Here is a 19,731-nt window from a genome sequence, read left to right as displayed (position 1 = left end):
TTTTTTTTTTTTTTTTTGTCCGTCAAAAAAAAAAAAAAAGATAGATTAACTGATAACCCCAAATGGGAAAAATATTTTCATAAAAACAAAAAAACAAAAAAAACGGAAAGAAAGGGATCTCAAGTACAGGGATCAGGACCTGTGGCATGATTGGCTTAAGAAAAGTTACACCCACAAGTATTTATAAAAATATATTTCACAAAGTAGGAAACAATACATGGATATCTTAGATTACAATACAGAGATAGCTAATTTAACATACAAGTGTATGAGCATTAAAGCACAGTAGAAAATATGATTTGCATGAAATACTATTTTATATATACTGTCCGTCCAAGAGAATTGCCATGTATCGCATCGATACAAACAGAGTATGCACATAGCTCCAGAGCCAGATCCCCATGTGCAATAGCTAACGTGCAGAAACAAAACCTATCACTTCAAAGAAAAGCTAAGAGAATCTGCAATGACTCTATGTACATCTTTTTTTCTTTTTGCTCTAATATCATACAGTGCAGCACATAACGCATGTCTGTTTCTGTATTTTTTTACTCCGTGGATTCTGATTTTTAATTTTCAGAAATGGCAGGGGTCAAATATAAAGATGAACTAGATGTTCTCAGCTATTGTGCTTAGAATGATCACTGATATCACTGTATTAACTTATCTTTCTGGGTCAAGAACAAATTCTCTGTGGATTTCACAGTACAGTGTAGTTAACAAATATCATTATGTGAATTTCAATACAGAAATTCAGTTCAGCTTTAAAAAAACCAAAGAACAGTGATGCAGCAGAATGAAACCGCTTAAGAGGAAAAGCTTGAAACTTTAAATTAAAAAGTTAATAAAAATAACCATTTGGCTGAAATAAATAAATAAAAATATGAAAAGTATAAATATACTCAAACCTGCAGCACAAAACAGATGACTGGCGATTAATATTTATATATTTATATAAAACATACACAATAATGAAGAAACACCATCAATGTTCCAAAAAAAACATTGGAATACGACTGTATTTAATACTTGCTTTTGTAAAACGAAGGCCTCATTGTTTCCACAATTATCTTGTTGTCCTCAACGCAGTCTTACAGAGTCTAATCATCTTAGAGTGTGAACCACACTTAAAGCATATGGATACAAAGGGTTGTATAAAGCAAGCCTATAGGCTTTGCCAGTTTACTCAAGAAATCTGTCCACGTAGTATCAAAGGGGCAAATGTTATCTCAGCAGGCAGATCCTAAAGCCGGTGTGATGTACTTTCATTGCGCTTGTATTTGTTAAACCACACATACATTCATAAGTAATGTTGACAATATATTGCTATTTAGTTTACCTACTTTTTTTAATGTTCCTTTATCTGAATGACGGCAAGAGATCTGTTGTCGCTGGGGAGCGGTGTCATTTTGAGGCCTCTGCAGTCCAGTCCTTTTTCTCCTGCCGCAAGGTGTCCAAAAGTTCTATTTCCATCCAGTCTTTTCAAGCGACTACCAATAATCAAGGTTCTGATGCCTCCGGTGGTCACAGTGAACAACAAATACCCAAAATACTGCTAGACACTCAATGACGTTAATCTAAACTCACACTCCACAAAAATCATTGACCTCCTACTATAGACACTGGTAAGTTCTGACGTTACGATGCACTCTGATGTGGTAGATGACTAATGTTATTAGGTCTCTCTAAGAAGTTTTTAAAAAAGGCGCCCACTCCCCCTTTTAAACAGCAGTGTCTAACATCCCCGTAGCATAATACACAAGTAATGTGGACGAAAGCAAAAGGTCCGTGGCGCTTGGAGGTCAAGTCTCTTTGTCGCTCTCGCCCACAGAATAGAGCTCGCCCAGTCTTCTGAAGCGTGGCCCCCACTCTCTAAGGTAGTCATAATTCTGGTCTGAGTCTGAGGAGGCCGTTTCGAGGGAACTCAGGGAGCCCGCGATGGAGCCCCTGCCCTCATAGCCGTAGATTTGGATGGAGTCGTACGGTGGAGCCGTGGGGTCGTTGTCTGCCTCGTGAAGCCGTACGTTGATGAATTCATCCACGTCTACTCCGTTCGGACCCGAGTGCTGACCCTGTCTGGGCATGAACTGCAGGTCAGGCTTGATGTCCTTCCTGGGCAGATAGCCATTGATACCATCTGGGTTCTGCAGGGTGGCGATGTCAAAGGCCTCCGTATCCTCCTCCCCGCCTCCCTCGTCATCGTAACGGATGATGTTCTCCCTCACGTCCTCGTCGTCTTTGATGATTAGAGGCTCGTTCTTGTGTCTCCTCAATGTCACAAACAAGACCATGATAACTGAAAGGCACAAGAACATCCACTTAGTGAGCTCTACCTTTGCCTTGCGCAGCTCAGAGGGTTTGATTTTGTATTCTTTTACTAAGTGCCTTTTCTACTCAAATTTTACATGCAAATCACAAAGTGGATTTTAAATTTAAAAATTAGTAAGGACTAAAAGAGGCAGCTGAAATGACCTACCGAGAAGTAGAATTATACAAGCTAGAATAGCAATCAGAGCTCCCATGCTGAGACCAATGGGAAGAACAAAAGCTTCGACGTTACACGACTGCACAATGCCTTCCCTGCTGCAGCCGCACACCCGGATAGTTAAAGTGTTCGTGCTGCTCATTGGAGGCTCGCCGTCGTCAGTCACGACGATGGGAAGGAGGTACGTATCCTGTTTCTGTCGCCGAAAGGAATCGTGCTTGGCAATAACGCTGATTGAGTTATCTGGGGAGAGATAAAGTTTGGCTGTGATGTATGAAATCAAAGACAATTCATGCAAGTAAATGGTAGGGAAACAACACACTATTAAATTTACGACAAGACGATGTCTGTTAACAGATGGATATAAATAGCTTCATCTCTGCTGTCAATCTTTTGCAAAGTCTACGGGAGTAGTGGAAGTGTCTCAGGGAGGCAGACAAAGAAACTGAGCAAAGTATTGGAGCTTCCACTGGAGCTTCTATTAAGAAGTTGTAACTTCATTATCTGCCCCCTCATACCCCAAAGCATATGTTGAAGCTCTCCAGTGTCTCAAGGAGCTCCTTCAGTTTATACGCTGCACAATGTCTCCCTAAAAGCCTTCAATTTTTATTTCAAGGAAGAAAATAAAATCAGCTACAGAGTGAAAGGTTTAGATAATACCACAGACGGATACAACACAATAACTGAGTTATGGAAAAAGCTTTATCACTTAATAGAGTCTTGGGAGAAACCGGGACAATGTTAATGTATGTATGTATTTATTTATTGCTTCTCACAAGGGTGAACAGGAAGTTCATCATTTAAAACTATGGAATGAAAGGACATCACAAAGCTCACTGGAACAAATATTGGTAAACTGAACAGAGTCGGAATTTAATTTCCGCTCATAAACATGCTAATGAAAAAAATGTAAATATGACTTTCTTTTTGTTTCCCTGAGATCACAAAGCAATTATCTGCAAAAGCGGTGAGCTGATTTATCAATATAATTAAAGTTAATTTTTTTTTTCTATGTGTCATTATGTGTGAAGAACATTGTCCTGAACTAATGTATCTTATTTCACCAAACAATATTCACTGATCTGCAGTCCTCGTTTCTATGTTTATTTTACTATATTTCAACGTGTCTATACACAGCTATGGTCAAATGAATTGTTTCTAGGTTTGCAGTTCCTAAGGGCATTCGAGCATCTCATAGAGTACTAGTCACATTATAACAAAATAAAGGCTAATATAATCTTCTGGTGGAATATGTGAGCTATTATGTTGCACTCAAGTATTCAATCTCTCTCTTTTTTCTTTATTTTTTTTTACCCTGAATACCCTGAAGCTTAACTTTTAGGTCAAGATAGCTGAGGTGGTCCTGGCAGTTCCTAGCTCACATCGGCCTCTCCATGTCACCAGCCACTGCAGATTACAATTATCATCACAAGCAAACCTCCTCAGCTCAGCTCCAGACCTTCCTGGTGTGTGCAGGTGGGAGCCTTTATAGACTGTATATGTGCCTCCGTAATGTGCATATCTAGATCATTATTGGGCTTGGCACACGATCTTTGAAACGAGTTGTCAGAATGGATAATCGTGCAATTAAGTGTGATTGAAAAAATTAGCACTCATGACTGTATGGTAAGTTTCATGTACATGGGGAAAACATGATTAATAGTTTTATGACTGGAAGAGAATGAGACATAATCCAAGTGTGTGAAATCAGTAGTGTAGTATATGTAGTATACATAGGCAGAAACAATATAGATAGATAGATAGATAGATAGATAACACAAACACACACACACACACTAGTAATTTTTTTGTCATCTTGTTTTTTTTTAAATATATTTATTAAAATTTAATTCAGTTTTTGTTTTAGTTCCTTCAGTACTACTTGTCATATATATATACTGTATATATATATATATATATATATATATATATACAGTATATATATATGACAAGTAGTACTGAAGGAACTAAAACAAAAACTGAATTAAATTTTAATAAATATATTTAAAAAAAAACAAGATGACAAAAAAATTACTAAAATATTAACTAAAATTAACATGAGATCCGATAATATAAAAATTAAATCTAATTCAAAATACTAACAAAAACTCTAATAGCAGCTCAATTAATCTAAAATAACACTTCCCTCATGTTGTTCCAGACCTGTATGACTTGCTTTTTTTGAAAAGCACAAGAAAGATTGCTTATATGCCATGGACAAAAACATTTTTTTCAAAATATCTTCTTGTGTTTCACATAGTCAAGAATGGCATACAGGTTTGCAATGACATGATGGTGAGTAAATGATAACAGCATTTTCATATTTGAGCATTTTCATATTTGAGTGAACTGTTTTTTCACGTTTTGATACCAAGTGCGATCAAACACACAAGCACACTCACACACACACACACACACACAAACACACACACACGCACAGCAGAAGAGATGAGAAAGCGGCTTTAGTGAACCAGATGCTTCAGGCTGTGCATCAAAGCCTGGTGTCCTTACAGAGCTTTCTCCTGTCTCTGTGATGGAGTGGCCATCTTTAACCTGAACTCACTCAGGCTGACTCATAATACATGCTGCCTCTCAAGATATCACTGAGATTGTCACTAATGACATTCCGCCTGTCTGCTTCATCTTACAATTCTCAAGGTCTGTCTTTGAAGAGTAGTCCATTGTTCAACACTTTTCCTATCAGTATTGTTTCATCTTTCTTTTTTATTTTTCTCTTTTCAAACAGATTTTTTTTTAATACCGATCCTCTTTGTGGGTTTCTTGTTCATTGTATTTACAGAAATAAAATAGTACAGTTATTATAATGTATTAAAAAAACCCTTCAAGCTTTATCTATATGATAACTCTAGCTATAGCATTACTGAAATTGCTAAAGATGAAAACATTTAAACACTATTTATAACCTTTAAAACGGATTTTTATTTATAATAAATGTACTTTTATTACTTTTAATTTACTTAATTTTTACATAATGTTTATCTCATAGATAAGGACATTTTCTAAATAATGTTTTAAATTTTATAAACGCCAGTACATTCCTGCATAAACAGAAGACTGAATATTTAAATATTACCATAATAATCTGTTTTGTATATTAACATACACTTGGATTCTGTGCTGTTCTTGAATTCTGAAATTCCTATTTCATACCTGAAACTATGGTTTATTTTTTATAAACAATAAGAAGTATAGTTTTAGGTATAACAATTGTTGACACACACACACACACACACACACATATATATTACTTTGGTTTCTTTTGAGTCTTTTGAGGATATGTTTTTATTCAAATTAATTCTACGCTGAAAAAAAAGGTGGTAAAACAATTTTCATTCAGAAATGACTAGTACATTTCACAAATAATTACAAAGAAACAGCCAGTAACACATTAATTTAAACAGAATTTTTACGTGAAATTAAATGTTAACCAGGAAGACTGAAATAGTATTTTCTTGCAATACATACTCAAATAATCTTTGTTTTATTTAACCTAGAAAATAATACTAATAATACTAATAATACTAATAATACTAATAATAATGTTTTTATTATTTTATGTAATGTTTTCCTTTCATATATAGCTTTTCTGTCACTCCACAAAGCTCTTTACAGAGATTATAGGGGGATCCACAATTTCTTTCCTTTTCACACTCTTCCTTACTTCCATATCAACACAAATCATTACTGTCCCTTGGAAGGCAGAGCTCTTTTCATGTAACGTATGATCCGTCTGGTTCAAAAATACTACGTTTTGTCTTTTTGGTGAGCAGCCAAAACAACAGCTCCTTCAACGGTCAGCCATAAGACCACATGCCAAATGGAACTACATCAATACAGTTCTCCCTCAAGTCTTCGAAAGCGTAGTGCAATACTAGGTTGTTCAGTGAGAACAGCAGGAGCGCAGTAAAAGAAGGTCAGATAGGTTATACAAAAAAGAAAGAAAAAAATCAGTGTATTTAGCAAACAAATTTAGAACCGTCTGCTGCACAGCCTCAGCTTTGAGTAAGTCACCCTACATCAAGTTGCATCGCTAAACCTCGGCTTGGATTCTGTTCATTTGCTTTCTTTCAAAACGCACTGGGGAGTACAAAATAGCTGATGTCCAGACAATTGTGCATCTGCTAACTTCTGGGTACACTAATTCTGCCAGATTTCCCCTTCAAATGCATGCCTCCGGACTGCGCTTGACACATGATGTTTGCCCTTACAGATGTATTTCTCTCTCTCTCTGTTCATCTCATTCTCATTTCCCTGCTGTGTTTCATAGTCATATGTCAGTCTTACCTAAATTGTTTATTTCTTTGATTTTCAATACAATACAAAACAATGGTACCAGGATCTCAAGGCAGCACATATATACTAGGATCTAAGTAGAAACAAGGCATAACAGAGAGAGAGAAAAATAAAATAATAATAAAATAAAATAAAATGCTTTTATTTTTGCCTTAATAAAGAATTAAGTCCCAAAAATAAGACCAAGTGCACCAAAAGGATTTACAACAACAGTAGAGCTCAAAAGATATACAATCAGAGACATGGTAAACACAGTTTCCAATAATCTTTTGTATTTTGTGTTGGGGAAACGTTTGTGTAGATGAACTTACCTAAATTGTTTTTGATGGTGAAATTGGGATTGTTGAGCATCTCCAGGCGGTAGTGGAAAGTGTGTCCCTGGGAAGGATTGTCTTTGTCCACAGCGTTGATGGTTTGAATCACCTGTGGACACAGACACAAAGAGAGGGACCAGTCATCCATTACTCTATTTTTGACATCATATCGGGCCAGACACTGACAGCAGCCAACACGGGATGAAAAATCTGTCCCATCCACTCATAAAAGTAGAGACCCTAAGCCAAGGGGCGCAGGCTTTGGCAGCCCACTTTTCAGTGCCAAGTCCATCTATATATCTGCCACAACCTGTTCAAGACATGTTCTTTTTCTTTATGATTTACAGCTCGCTGAAAAGCGGGACCCAGCCGTCCAGGTCATTCTTTTCCCCACATGGATGGAGAATGTTCTTACGGTGACTGTGTTAGAGGGCGGAGGATGAGGAAGTACATACTGATACTGTTAGTCACAGACACTGCATGTCGGCTAGAGAGATGCAGGCTCTGACCGGGCCTGAATGGATCTGATTGTTTTCATTTTCTGCAAAGGAAGAGAGAGAGTGAGTAGCTAAAAAAGGCCACCCAGGTGTCTCTTACTTCTCTCTCTTAAATCAGTAGGCTATAATTTACCGTGGCTGATCGTTACGGAGGAGCTGTGAGAGGGAGATGCTGCTGGCGGGCCTGATTGATGCCCTCTTACCTTTCCAGGTTTGCCGTTTTCACAAAGGAAGGCTTCGTACTCGGTGGCGAACTCAGGGGCGTTGTCGTTTATGTCCAGCACTTTGATTGCCACTGTGGCTCTGGAAATCTGGCTGTGGTTTCCTAATTCGAAAAGAGACAAGCTATTAAAAGACTGAAAACAGAAGTACAGCGGCCAAATATAGAAGGGAGCTATTGCAAATCCCAGGTAAATACAATGACCCAGTTATTTTCAGCCTCTTTCTGCCTCACACCTATTTCTTTGTCTCTCTTCCTCTCCTTTTTTTTCTCCCATCCTCTGGGTTGATTGAGAGACAGATGAGATGCAGCATCAGTCTGAGCTTTAGACATTATCAAGTATGCAAAACAGGATTACGGTTGGAAAAAAAAACACATTCAAAGTGCTTTTGAAATCCCCTGTACAGGTGCATGTTTTATACATGAAGGTTAAAAAAATTAATATTAATAAAACGGTGGCAGAAGACAATAAAGGGCAATTTAATTAGATTAACTTTTCATTGGAATTATTCATTGGCAGTAATTCACAGTCCCTTTTGAGGACCCATGTAAATGATTGTATTTAATTAGGGTTGCAACCGCTGACGTTTAAAGCAATTATCTATTCGTTTGGCTTTAGCACATGACATGGTACCTTAACAGCTTACTGGTAATCCAGGGCATACTGCTGTAATGTGTGACACTTAGAACAGCAAACAGCATTTGAAATGCATTTGACCTGTCAATAAATTTCCCACCTTGATTGAAAAAAAATCTTATGAAAAAAAAGCTTATGAGCCTTGACCAGACATTTCAACATAATGCAGTAGCTCAGATTTATATTCACAGCCATGCTGTACAGATATTTCTGTTTAAATACTGTTTCACCAGAGGCAAAACCAAAAAAAAAAAAAAAATCCAGATTTGTTGGTCATCATGTTAAAACACTGAGCAAAAACATTTTGCACGCTTAACTTCACATGCAATGTTGCTATGTGAGGAGCCCTTAAAAAAATCAGTTTATTCTGCTCTTTGACCTCAAAGACATCTTATGTTAATTGTATATTTTTTCCTGCTCCAGGGGAAGATTTTTGGCTCTAGTATCTGCATAATGTAGCTGTACATGCCAATCAAAATGAATCTCAAGGTTTATGGATGGCTTGTGCAGTGTTTATTTCTGGTCCACAGCTTGTGTTTAATAAGTTCTTTATCCAGTCAACAGATGTTCTTTTATCTGCTATGTACAGCAAACAGCTCTGGCGTGAATAGAAGTTAGATGTCCATCTAATTGACTGCTGAACTGTTTAATTCTTCGGTTTCTGAGAGGAAACTTTAGCACCTTAAAATCTGTTGACGGTAAATTAGTACCTGAGGTGTAAGGTAAAGCTACTATTACATTAGCTGTTATGGTTCATTTACAGTTAGAACGCAGGTTTTGACCTTTTTATCTTAGTGCCTTTTGACATGTTGAATATATACCTGCATTTGTTTCTCCACTGTAAATCCTGTTAGATAATTAACAAAGATGTTAACTGTGATGTGAAATTTTTATTGGTCTGAAGTGCCTCTACACAGATTTTAATGATCTCTTTGCACATTACTGTAATGATCTCTGATATTGTTATACAATCATTTTGAAACATAAACCATTTAATGTTTCAATCAAGAAGAGGAAGAAAGGAAAACTGTACTTACGAACTTCAGTGGCTGTCACGGTGATATTGTGCCACATATCCGTCTCTCTATCCAGAGGTTTAGCTAATGTGATCTTCCCGTCATCAACATTAATGTTAAACTGCCTCTCTAAATCAGTGTGTCTATCAATAAAATACCTGTAAAAGAAAAACAGAGAGAGAGAGAGAGAGAGTAAAATCATTTAGTTTAATGAGGTAAAATGGTCCAAAAAAGTATATTTTCAGTTGTTTCTTATGTGGATTAATACAAATTCTGTAAAAATAAATACATAAATAAAACATATATTAGAGTCAATAGCTGACATAAAGCAACAAAAATGTACCCAAAACATCATATTAAAATAACATTGTAAAAATTATTTTTAAATGCCATGATTAACATAAATCGTTTCAATAATTTTTTTCTGAAGACATACTTTTTGTCATAGTTAAAAAAAACAAGCAAACAAAAAAACTGATTTCATGCAGAAATATAACATTTATATTCAACCTAGTTTATATGCACCTACAATTTACTAATCTTTGAATTATCAGGGTAAAGTCTACTTGGGCATTCTCTCAAACATGAGTAGGAGGTATAACTTTTATTAGGCCCCAGTGAATGAGGAATGGGTTGTAAATTAAATAAATAAATAAAAAATACTAAAAAAGAAATGAAAAAATAAAGAAAGAAAGAAAATTCATTGGTCTGGATAGTGAATGTGAGGAAAATGTTGAGCCGTGGTAGAGATCCTGAGACTGAGGGTGGAAGTCCAGGAGGAGTGCTCTACTGCTGTGCAGGCAGCCAGACAGCATTCCCACCTGGGAACAGTCTCCGGGAGGCTGAATGGATTTCAGTCAGGCTCTGACAGCTCCACGTACCACCGAGAGACAGACCCTGAAATGTTCTGCTATGTGTCAATCAAACTGACAAAATTACAGTGGGGAATGAAGTGGGAGAAAAGAAAAGAGAAACAAACAATCAAATCTGTAATTAATTATTCCATGGGTTTTTTTAAGGGTGTAAAAAAAAAAAAAAAAAATGTCAATGGCTCAAAGATTATTTTGATTAAGTATGTAGTAAAATACCTTGTTTTTCATAGACAGACATTTCTGAATAACAAACATTAATAATAATAATAATAATAATAATAATAATAATAATAATTATTATTATTATTATACATTTATCAAATGTATACATTCAAATATTTTTTATATGAAGTGCATGTTGTTGATTAGTATTACTCAGCGGCGCTACTTGCTTATATAATTATACTGCAGCCTGAAGACTAATGTAAAGTGTGACAATTTTATTAATTTACATTAATGAAAATGAAGAAGAAGAAGACGACGATGATGAAGAAGAAGATGAAGAAGAAGAAGACGTATGTGATGGCATTAGTTTTTAATAATACTATTTTTAATTAAAAATAGTTTTCTTTTTATTCACAGTTTTCTTTTTATTCACAGGATAGAATATGTTCTCTAGGCCTTTTGCCATGTAGTTATTATGTCGGGTAAAAGAGTAATTAAGAGGACTTTCACAGAATCACAATTTATTCTACTGTTCCACATGTTTTCCAGTAGGCTGCACCCTGTAAATGTGCAGTAACCAAATCAAATGACTCTGCCTACTCTAAGTAAAGCGTACATCAGTATAACACAATTGCCATCAAGAGCAGCCACCATGTATTAGCATATGCTAGATATCAGGTGCCACAACAAGATCTGGAGCCAGAGGGATTTCTGTCAAAGAAGGTTAAAAGATCCCCACTGATTACACCCACACTTCTTTTGACAGATAGACAATGCTCCTAACAGGGCTAATATGAACGTGGACACAGCTTGGCACCATTTGATGCACGTCAGTTTCACAATAACAAGGGAAATCCTGAAATCTTATAGGGAGAGAGAGAGAGAGAGAGAGAGAGAGATGGGGAGGCTGAAGGTAGGAATGGTCTGAGAGGTCAGACTGATGTGGAACAATGTTTCTGTGAATTACTGTTTCCATGCCAAGCTGCGATTAAAACTGACATTTTCATTTTACCAGAGTCCTTTAAAAGCCTCAATTACAAGGTTTTTATATTTTTTATTCTTGCCCGTTTCACCTTGATTACTTCTATTGATGTGGCAACCACATCGATGTGCACAATTAGCTGTATTGAAGCAGAAATGTTGTCATGTTGCAATAAAATTCATCATGGGCTATTTGCCAGATAAAGTCAGTCATCTTTTTAGTTATTTTATCTGGTTTCTTATTTACAAAGTGGCTTTTACCTTTTAAAATGACTTCAACCCTTCTGCTCCGCTTGGGAAGACATGCAACTTTACCACTTTATGGTTCAAAATTCAGCAAAAAAAAGTCAAACAACCAAAAATCATTTGATCACATTAGAAAAGATAATTCATCCCTTAATGCTTAAAATGACCTTGTCATGTTTAGCTTAACACAATCTACTCAATGCCCTCAGGATAGAAGTAATGCATCTTCCAAATTACACAAACATATAAATACGAAAAGCCTGCATGTCAGACCAGTGGGTGCACAAATGCGAATGATAGCAAGGAAAATGCATTCTAAGCCAGTTAGAAAGAAGGAAAAAAAAAACAACAACATTCCACCTTTGGAACAGCAAATGCCACAAATTTTCTTCCTAATAAATTAATTCTTAATCTTCAATCACTAAGCACAGATGTCATGTTTAAATCACTCTGAAATGATTATACCTAATATTTTGAAGCAAAAGCCAAAGAAAAGAACTATGACTTACAAAGCGACATAAACAAGTGCACTACAATGTAGAACAAACAGCTCTTGTACAAAAGAGAGACATCAACATTTGAGGACATGGAGATTGGATTTCTGTTTTCAAATGAAACTTGAATAGGACTTGAATAGCTTTATTTAAAATATTTCTGGAATGCCTGGGGTGATTTTGTAGATCGTGCATCTGTACAGTATGCAAAATAAGGCCATGTCCACACGTACCCGGGTATTTTTATAAACTGAGTTTTCCTTCTTCCATTTTTAAAAAAATCTCCGTCCACATGAAAATGCAAAAGCATGCTATGAAGCACTGTCAAGAGCATGCCAAACCAACAGGTGGCGATATAATCTCAACCGTAAAGCCATGTTGGCCAATCAGAAGCCTGAAAAAGTTTCCAGTAGGCGGAGATAACAGCGCAGGCTCCGACGTCACAAGCCAATAACTCCGGTTTCGCTGTCTACACGATGACACTGCAACCGGAGTTTTTGGAAATCTTCACCCTGGCAGACGTTTTCAAAAATGTTCGGTTTCAGTAACCTGGTGCTACGTTTTTAAAAATAACCACGTTCGTGTGGACAGGGCCTAAGAATGATTAAAATTAAACATGAAAATAATTCCCATTTAAGACTTTTTTAATGGCTGAATGATTTGGGGAAAAAAAGGGTGTTCACACTCTTTACAATCACCAACACAAACCTCTTTAATTCACCATACAGTGAACAGAGAGAGAGAGGGAGAGAGAGGGAGAGAGAGAGATAGAGAGAGACTATATTATATATAAATCAGATGGATTCATGTGGAGCAGCATTTACTGTGAACTGAGCTGCTAAAAACACACAGGATCATGAGTTGCTTATGTGTAAAATATCACAGTGCCACACTTCACTTTGAAACACGCAGAGCATATATTTAATTAAAACACAGCCTTAGCAATGTAATAATCCCACTAAGCCATTTTGATTTTAATTTGATATATTGTGCAGCTCTAGAATAAATATATCACACACATGAGAGCTCTCACTTGGTGTAAACTCCATTGCAGCATTGAAACCCAATCTCTGATTTCTCCCCTGCTCCCAGTTCCCAGTGTAATTACACAACCTGTTGCATGTTGTCCCTGAAACATCGCAAGTCACTGGAGAATTAATGGAATGCTAGGTTGGACTGAGAGAAATTGGCTGTATAACCTATACTGAAGGTGCCCTTGTAATTTTTCAAGTAGGAAGTGCAATACATCAGTGGGAGGAAGGGGAGGAATCTTATTGTGTCATTGTCCTACCCCCCCCCTCTTTCCCAGTACAACCAATTCTGTGGAGGTGAGAGCTCCATTTAGTCTGAATGCAAATGCACTTCTACAGGCAAATTTCATCAGCAGCATTTAATGGCTGGTAGGATGCAGTAGTGAAGGAGCACTTGGATATTAGATTGATGTAGATGCTTGAGTTTGATCTTCTCTTGGTTTAATGAAGTTTTTTTGGCCTAATTTCACCAAGGAGTACAACAGAGCACCAGACCTCTTCTGACAAGGTCACATGGGCTAGAAATGATTGCCTTTACCTGACTTGGCTGTGTGTGGTGTCCTGGTCTCTCGCCGCTACCGCTCCTATGACTGTGTTGATTGCAGCATTTTCATGCACGTCGAAGAGATAAGTAGACTTTGTGAAGACAGGGGGTTCATCTGCGTCCTCAACAATGACTTTGACCATGGCTTGGTCCATGTATGGCCCACCCGTAATCGAATCGGCACGTATGTTGGTCGCCACCACTGTTAGGTTGTAGGATTTTTTTGACTCAAAGTCCAGAGGCTGGAAAACAGAGAGAAAAATAGAGATGTTTATTATTAATGGGCACAAAAACAAAGACAAACAGTTTCCTGGTTTTAGCGGACTCAGTTTGCTGGGCTTGCAGGTCTGACTATAATTGCACCGGCTTCCTTCCACCTTGCAGTGGCTAAGATTTAAGCTGATGTGAGCCCAATAGCAGGGTGAACAAAAATAATATTTAGTAGCAATAACCACACTTTCACCTGGAGCGTGGGATGTTATTAATTTGTGGCAGAGACAGCATGTGTTTGGGATTTAAATGAGGCTGCAAATAAGGTTAATCTAATGGAAACAGAAGGACTGCATTGCAAATTGTTAAGAAATCATGAAAATTACGATTTGTATGTTTGTGTTGTATGAAAACAAAATTAATCCTTGCCCACAATTCCATGAGATTAACATTGTTAATGTATTCTCCGAGGCACTTATCCAATTGTGAGATATTATTGAAGTAGCAGATAAAATACAATTTGGGAATTATTTCTACTCCAGGATAAATATTTGTGATTTCAGTGCGGAAAAGGCCCCGTGTTCACCCCACCTGTGTACATACATGCTACAGTGAAGAGAACTTGACACAGAGCACCGTTTTATTGCCAGTACCTCCTCACGATTTTCATCTAGTAAAAATGTCATGGTTTTTACTCTCCCTGTTACCGGCTGATACCATTGCATTCCGAATCACATCTCCCTCTACCTCATTTTAACTCAAAAAAGGGCTCAAATCCCCCCTTTGCTCTTTTATTGACAGAAACTAAAGTAGACCTGACCACTGAAGTACACATGAAAAGGAAACAGGCTATAGGAATTAGTTGAAGTGGTAGAATGAAGAATTTGCTTATGTTATAAAAAAAAAAGCCTCTGTCCCACAGGGGAGGTCAGGAGGACACTGGAGCCGGGCTAAGAGCAACCCCAGCTGGGAGAGGAGAGCAGCTGGAGTTTCTCTATCAGCATGCTTTGAAGTCAGTGCGGCTGACAGCAGGGCACCCGGATGAGAACATTCCATGTACCTCTGTCTGCTGCAGTCATCAAAGCTTTTGGGAGGATTTTATTTCATTTTATTTTCACCCCTTCCCTTGCTACTACTGTCATGTCGAGACAAAGAGGAAAACACGAGAGGAAAAAAAAAAGTTCCTTAAAAGTATTCAGACCCTTGGCTAGTCTTGTCTTGTCTGTTATTCCATAGGTGTATACACACATATATATATATATATATATATATATATATATATATATAAACATTGAAATATTGTTTGTGCTGACATTTATATTTCAGAACACTAATACAGAGAACTAATACAATTATTATATTTTAAATGTTTTTGAAAAAATCCCACAGTACAGTACATAATAACTTCTACCACCACTATTTCACTGTAGGTGTGGTGTTGTTTGAGGTGTGTGCACTGTAATATTTCAGGGTGATCTTACATAAATCTAACATACATTTTTGTCCATTTGGACCGCATTATGGCACAATTATTTATTTTTATTATCAGCAATTTTAACAATTTAACAACAACCTGTGTTTGACTTAACAACAAACTGAATTATTTTTTTGCAGCAATTACTTCAGTCTTCAGTGTCACATGATGCTTCAGAAATCATTCCAATATGCTGATTTGGTGCTCAAGAAACATTTCTTATTATTTACTACTTTCTTATAAAAGAAAGTTCAAACGAAAGCCATTTATTTCAAATATAAATATTTAAAAAATATTGTTAACATCTTTACTGTTTCTTTTGTATTAATACAAGTATTAATTTCTTAAAATAAATATATCAATCAATAAATAAAAACAAATCTTACTGACCCCAAACTTTTGAAAAGTAGTGTATTTACTGATTTGTTGTGTGTGAGTCCAATCATTCCTTATATATCATAATTATTTTTACACTTCATTGCTTTCAGGCTTTCTGGCAAACTCCAGATGTGCTGTCACAAAGTACTTCTTTTGTGTCATCCCCCCGTACAGTACAGTATTGTACAGAGCTCTTGATATAGTTGACTGGTGCACCTTTACTCCATTCTCTACTCTTTAGCTTCTTCAAAGCTATTCACATAGAGTTTTGAGACAGTATGGCCCCTTTTCCATTCATCCTCTCTATTCCAATAGTTTCCTGTCTTTTCACTACTATTTCTATCTGATAAAAGGTTAAAAGGATCTAAATGCAATAAAGGTTTCAGTACTCACAGATAGCTAAATTTCTATATAGCAGCTGAAACTATGTAAAACGAGAAAATTGGTTAGGGTGTGCAAATGACACTGCAGCTTTCAGTAGGGTTTTACAAGCAGAAGTTTCCATATTATGTAAAATTCAGAACAAGTTGCAGTCTGGCACCTTGCTTGCTTTGGAAAAGGACAGTTCTGCTCGAGACTATTGCATTTTGGTGACAGTTCATAGAGTTTTATGTCTTAAAGGGGTCATCGGATGCCCATTTGTTGATATGATTCTTTAGGGTCTTAATGAAAAGTCTATAACATACTCTGGTTAAAATGTCTCAATGGTAGTGTAAAAAACACCGTTTTACCCTGTCAAAATGAGCTCTGTTTTCAGCACGTCGTTCTAGTCCATGTTGCTTTAAATGCTAATGAGCTCTGCTGCCCCCGCCCCTCTTCTGTGGGTGACGAGCAGTACTGTTTACTTTAGCCGCGAAACTTGCTAACTAGCACATATTAGGAAAGGCGATTTGCAAAGATTCCTAAAAAACCTTATACTCACTTGTGTAGATCAAGCTCGATCATGAATGATTCGCGCGAACATAGACGCATTTAGGCAGATCGGGGATCGGCTCATTCCCTTCAAAACGAAAGTAACGTTAATCCTCTGCGTCTTCAGCGGCTCAGATGTCGGGAGTAAATGACGACTGCTATGTTCATTATTACATCCAACAACAAAACACCTCAATCGCTTAATCTGAGACATTCTCGTCTTTCCCTGCACCGGAGTCGACACAATGGCGGACTGATGACAGCTCACTCAGGGCAGGTCTAAGTAAGACAGCCTTGTCAATCAACTATCGTGGGAGGGGCCTCTGCAGAACTACTTCATTCTGACAAGAATCTCAGAACAGCCTGATTTGAGAAAGGGGATTTAAAAAAAAAAACACTGGGTGGATTTTTATCATTATAGGATCCAGCACACATTTGTGTTCAAACAACAACAAAAGTGAATTTTGCATCCGATAACCCCTTTAAATGTAAAATAAAATAAATAAAAAAATGGGTAAATAAAGTAGCACATCTGAAGAGCTAGAAAGAAAGAAAAGAAAGAAAGAGAAAGAGAGAGAGAGAGAGAGAGAGAGAGAAAGAGTATCCCTTTCACCACACAACATGCTAGAAATGTTACCATTTAACTGTAGTTTAGATTTTTGAGGACATCATTCAAATGCAGCTTTGCATATTGGCAAGACTGAAACAAGCTCCTCTCATCTGAGACACAGCAAAACTGTTCCATCTAAAAATATCACGCCAACACCTCATTCTTTTGATAGTCATGCATGCCATTTGACTCTCTACAGTGAAATTGGCACTTCTGCATCCCTCTGGGTCTACATTTTGGCACTCATTGTGTGGAAAGGCCTGAATATGACTATGGCTGTCACTTGACCTCCATCGTTTCCAGATGATGCAATTCAGGCTTTCATGTGGCCTGAACGCATACTGAACCGCATGGCTGTGACTGATTTTACCACACATATATGTGCCTGTTTGAAAGCACCTAGCCAAAAAAAAAAAAACCTCCCATGGTTTGAGTGTGTATGTTTACAGGGACATTTAGAAGCATCAAAGATCAGCAGCAGGGGAAGTACAGCATCCCTCTCCACCATCACCACCACCACAGCCTAAGGGCGGCAGGGGAGAGATGAAAGCATGCATCCCTATACAACAAAGCTGTATCTTGACTGTCTCAGCCTGTGGCATCTCACTCAGATCAATATGTTTAACCTTGCTACAAAGGCTCTTTGGTCATGACCATTCAATATTTAGCAGAAGTTCAATCAAATTTTAATTGTTGGTGAGGGCTGCATCGGCCAACTTGCTGCAGATGATAGTTGGTGCACGCTGGCTCAGCACCAGCGCCTGGGGGAAATGTGCCTGCGCACAGTGGCAGGTGCAAAAAAATTGAGGAAAAATAAGGGTTGTGTGCTTTACAAGCTTGTTCTGCTCTCCTGAACTCCAGCACCGTCTGGAGGTATAGAGGTTAGCGGGGATTGGGCTGCTGATTGCTCATGCAATGCCATCCATCATGCTATTAGTAATGCAGACAACAGATTCCAGGCCAAGTGCTATGGGATGAGAAGATGAGGAAAAACAGGCACGCCATTACACATTCAGCTGTGAGAGACTTGGGACAAACCAAATCTTTTTTATTTATTTATTGCTTTGTCTCCAGATTTTTTCCCCTTTCTTTCATGTTATAAATCTGATATTGAAGAGGCCATTACTAATAGGGGTGTAACGGTACACATAGCCTATTCATACCAAAAATTTTCGGATAGATCTTCGTGTTTGGTATGAATATGTACCGAATGAATACAGCATTGTTTTAACCACTACATGTGCAGCAGTTCTGTGTGTACGAATTGCATTTAGAAATTCGGTTTTAAAGGTATATAAATATATTTTCAAATGTCAATACAGTTCATATCGATATACTTTGATGTTGTTACATACATACATGGGTCAAAGACGAAAAAGGGTTTAAGCATAAAAACAATAAGTGTGATACTGCTTTAAATTGTTGTTTCTGTTTAATTTAATTGCAATTAAAATAAATAAAAGTTTTTATTTTTCAGAGCAAAAAATAAATATCATACATTTTTCCCTGATATACAGACGACACCCACTAAAATGTCATTCAGTGTAACATGTTTTGCCCATTTGTCAGTAAGAATTTTTACTCATTTAAAACACATTAAAATGTAATAAGCGCCCTTATTCTTTTATATATTTTAAAATGTACAGGTCAGAATAAGCATGTTGTTTGAATTTTTACTTAAATATTGTGTTACACTGAATCACAATGTGTTTTTGTGTGTGTGTGTTTTTTCCCCCCTTCTGTACCAAAAACATACCAAATTGTGACTTCAGAATCGACACACTATCGAACAGTTATTTTTGTGTACCATTAAACCCCTAATTATCCTCACTTTTTTCTTTAATAGTGCATTTAAATGTTGCTTTTCAGGGTGCTGTACAAAATAAAAGAAAATGAATTAATATATGAAACGCACACAAATTGATGATGGAGAACGTCTCGGTTACGTATGGTAACCCTCGTTCCCTGAAGGAGGGAACGGAGACGTCACGTCGGTGACCGACGAATTGGGATATCGCTTCGATAGACCAATCCACTTCGAGTGTAAACTAAACGAGCCAATGCACATTGGCATGCGATTATTGCATCCAGCTGCTGCTGATCACAGCGTGAGTATAAGTAGGCAGCAGATGCAGCGCATATTCAGGTTTTCGCTGAGGAGCCGAGCCGGTGACCCGGCTGCTCAGCGGTGGTACAGCAACCGTGGCGACGGGACGTGACGTCTCCGTTCCCTCCTTCAGGGAACGAGGGTTACATACGTAACCGAGACGTTCCCTTTCAGTCGGTCACTCTCGACGTCACGTCGGATGACCGACGAAATTGGGATCCTAC

General features: G+C 37.4%; 1 protein-coding gene across 1 annotated transcript in view; it reads right to left on the bottom strand.

The window, feature by feature from the left end:
• Window positions 1-976: 976 nt before the first annotated feature.
• The window catches only part of LOC107751507 (cadherin-8-like), a 108,633-nt gene continuing 89,878 nt past the window's right edge, over window positions 977-19,731 (bottom strand). The window contains exons 7-12 of the mRNA XM_016567249.1: window positions 13,811-14,058; window positions 9,505-9,641; window positions 7,814-7,935; window positions 7,111-7,222; window positions 2,477-2,728; window positions 977-2,296 (exon numbers count right to left, since the gene is read on the bottom strand). Coding sequence (XP_016422735.1) covers window positions 1,803-2,296; window positions 2,477-2,728; window positions 7,111-7,222; window positions 7,814-7,935; window positions 9,505-9,641; window positions 13,811-14,058 — 1,365 coding nt within the window. The 3' untranslated portion in view covers window positions 977-1,802. The remainder of the gene's footprint in view (window positions 2,297-2,476; window positions 2,729-7,110; window positions 7,223-7,813; window positions 7,936-9,504; window positions 9,642-13,810; window positions 14,059-19,731) is intronic.

This window comes from Sinocyclocheilus rhinocerous, unplaced genomic scaffold (assembly GCF_001515625.1).
Source record: "Sinocyclocheilus rhinocerous isolate Xijiao unplaced genomic scaffold, SAMN03320098_v1.1 scaffold1443, whole genome shotgun sequence".
Lineage (NCBI taxonomy): Eukaryota > Metazoa > Chordata > Actinopteri > Cypriniformes > Cyprinidae > Sinocyclocheilus > Sinocyclocheilus rhinocerous.
This window is presented reverse-complemented; position numbering and strand designations above follow the sequence as displayed.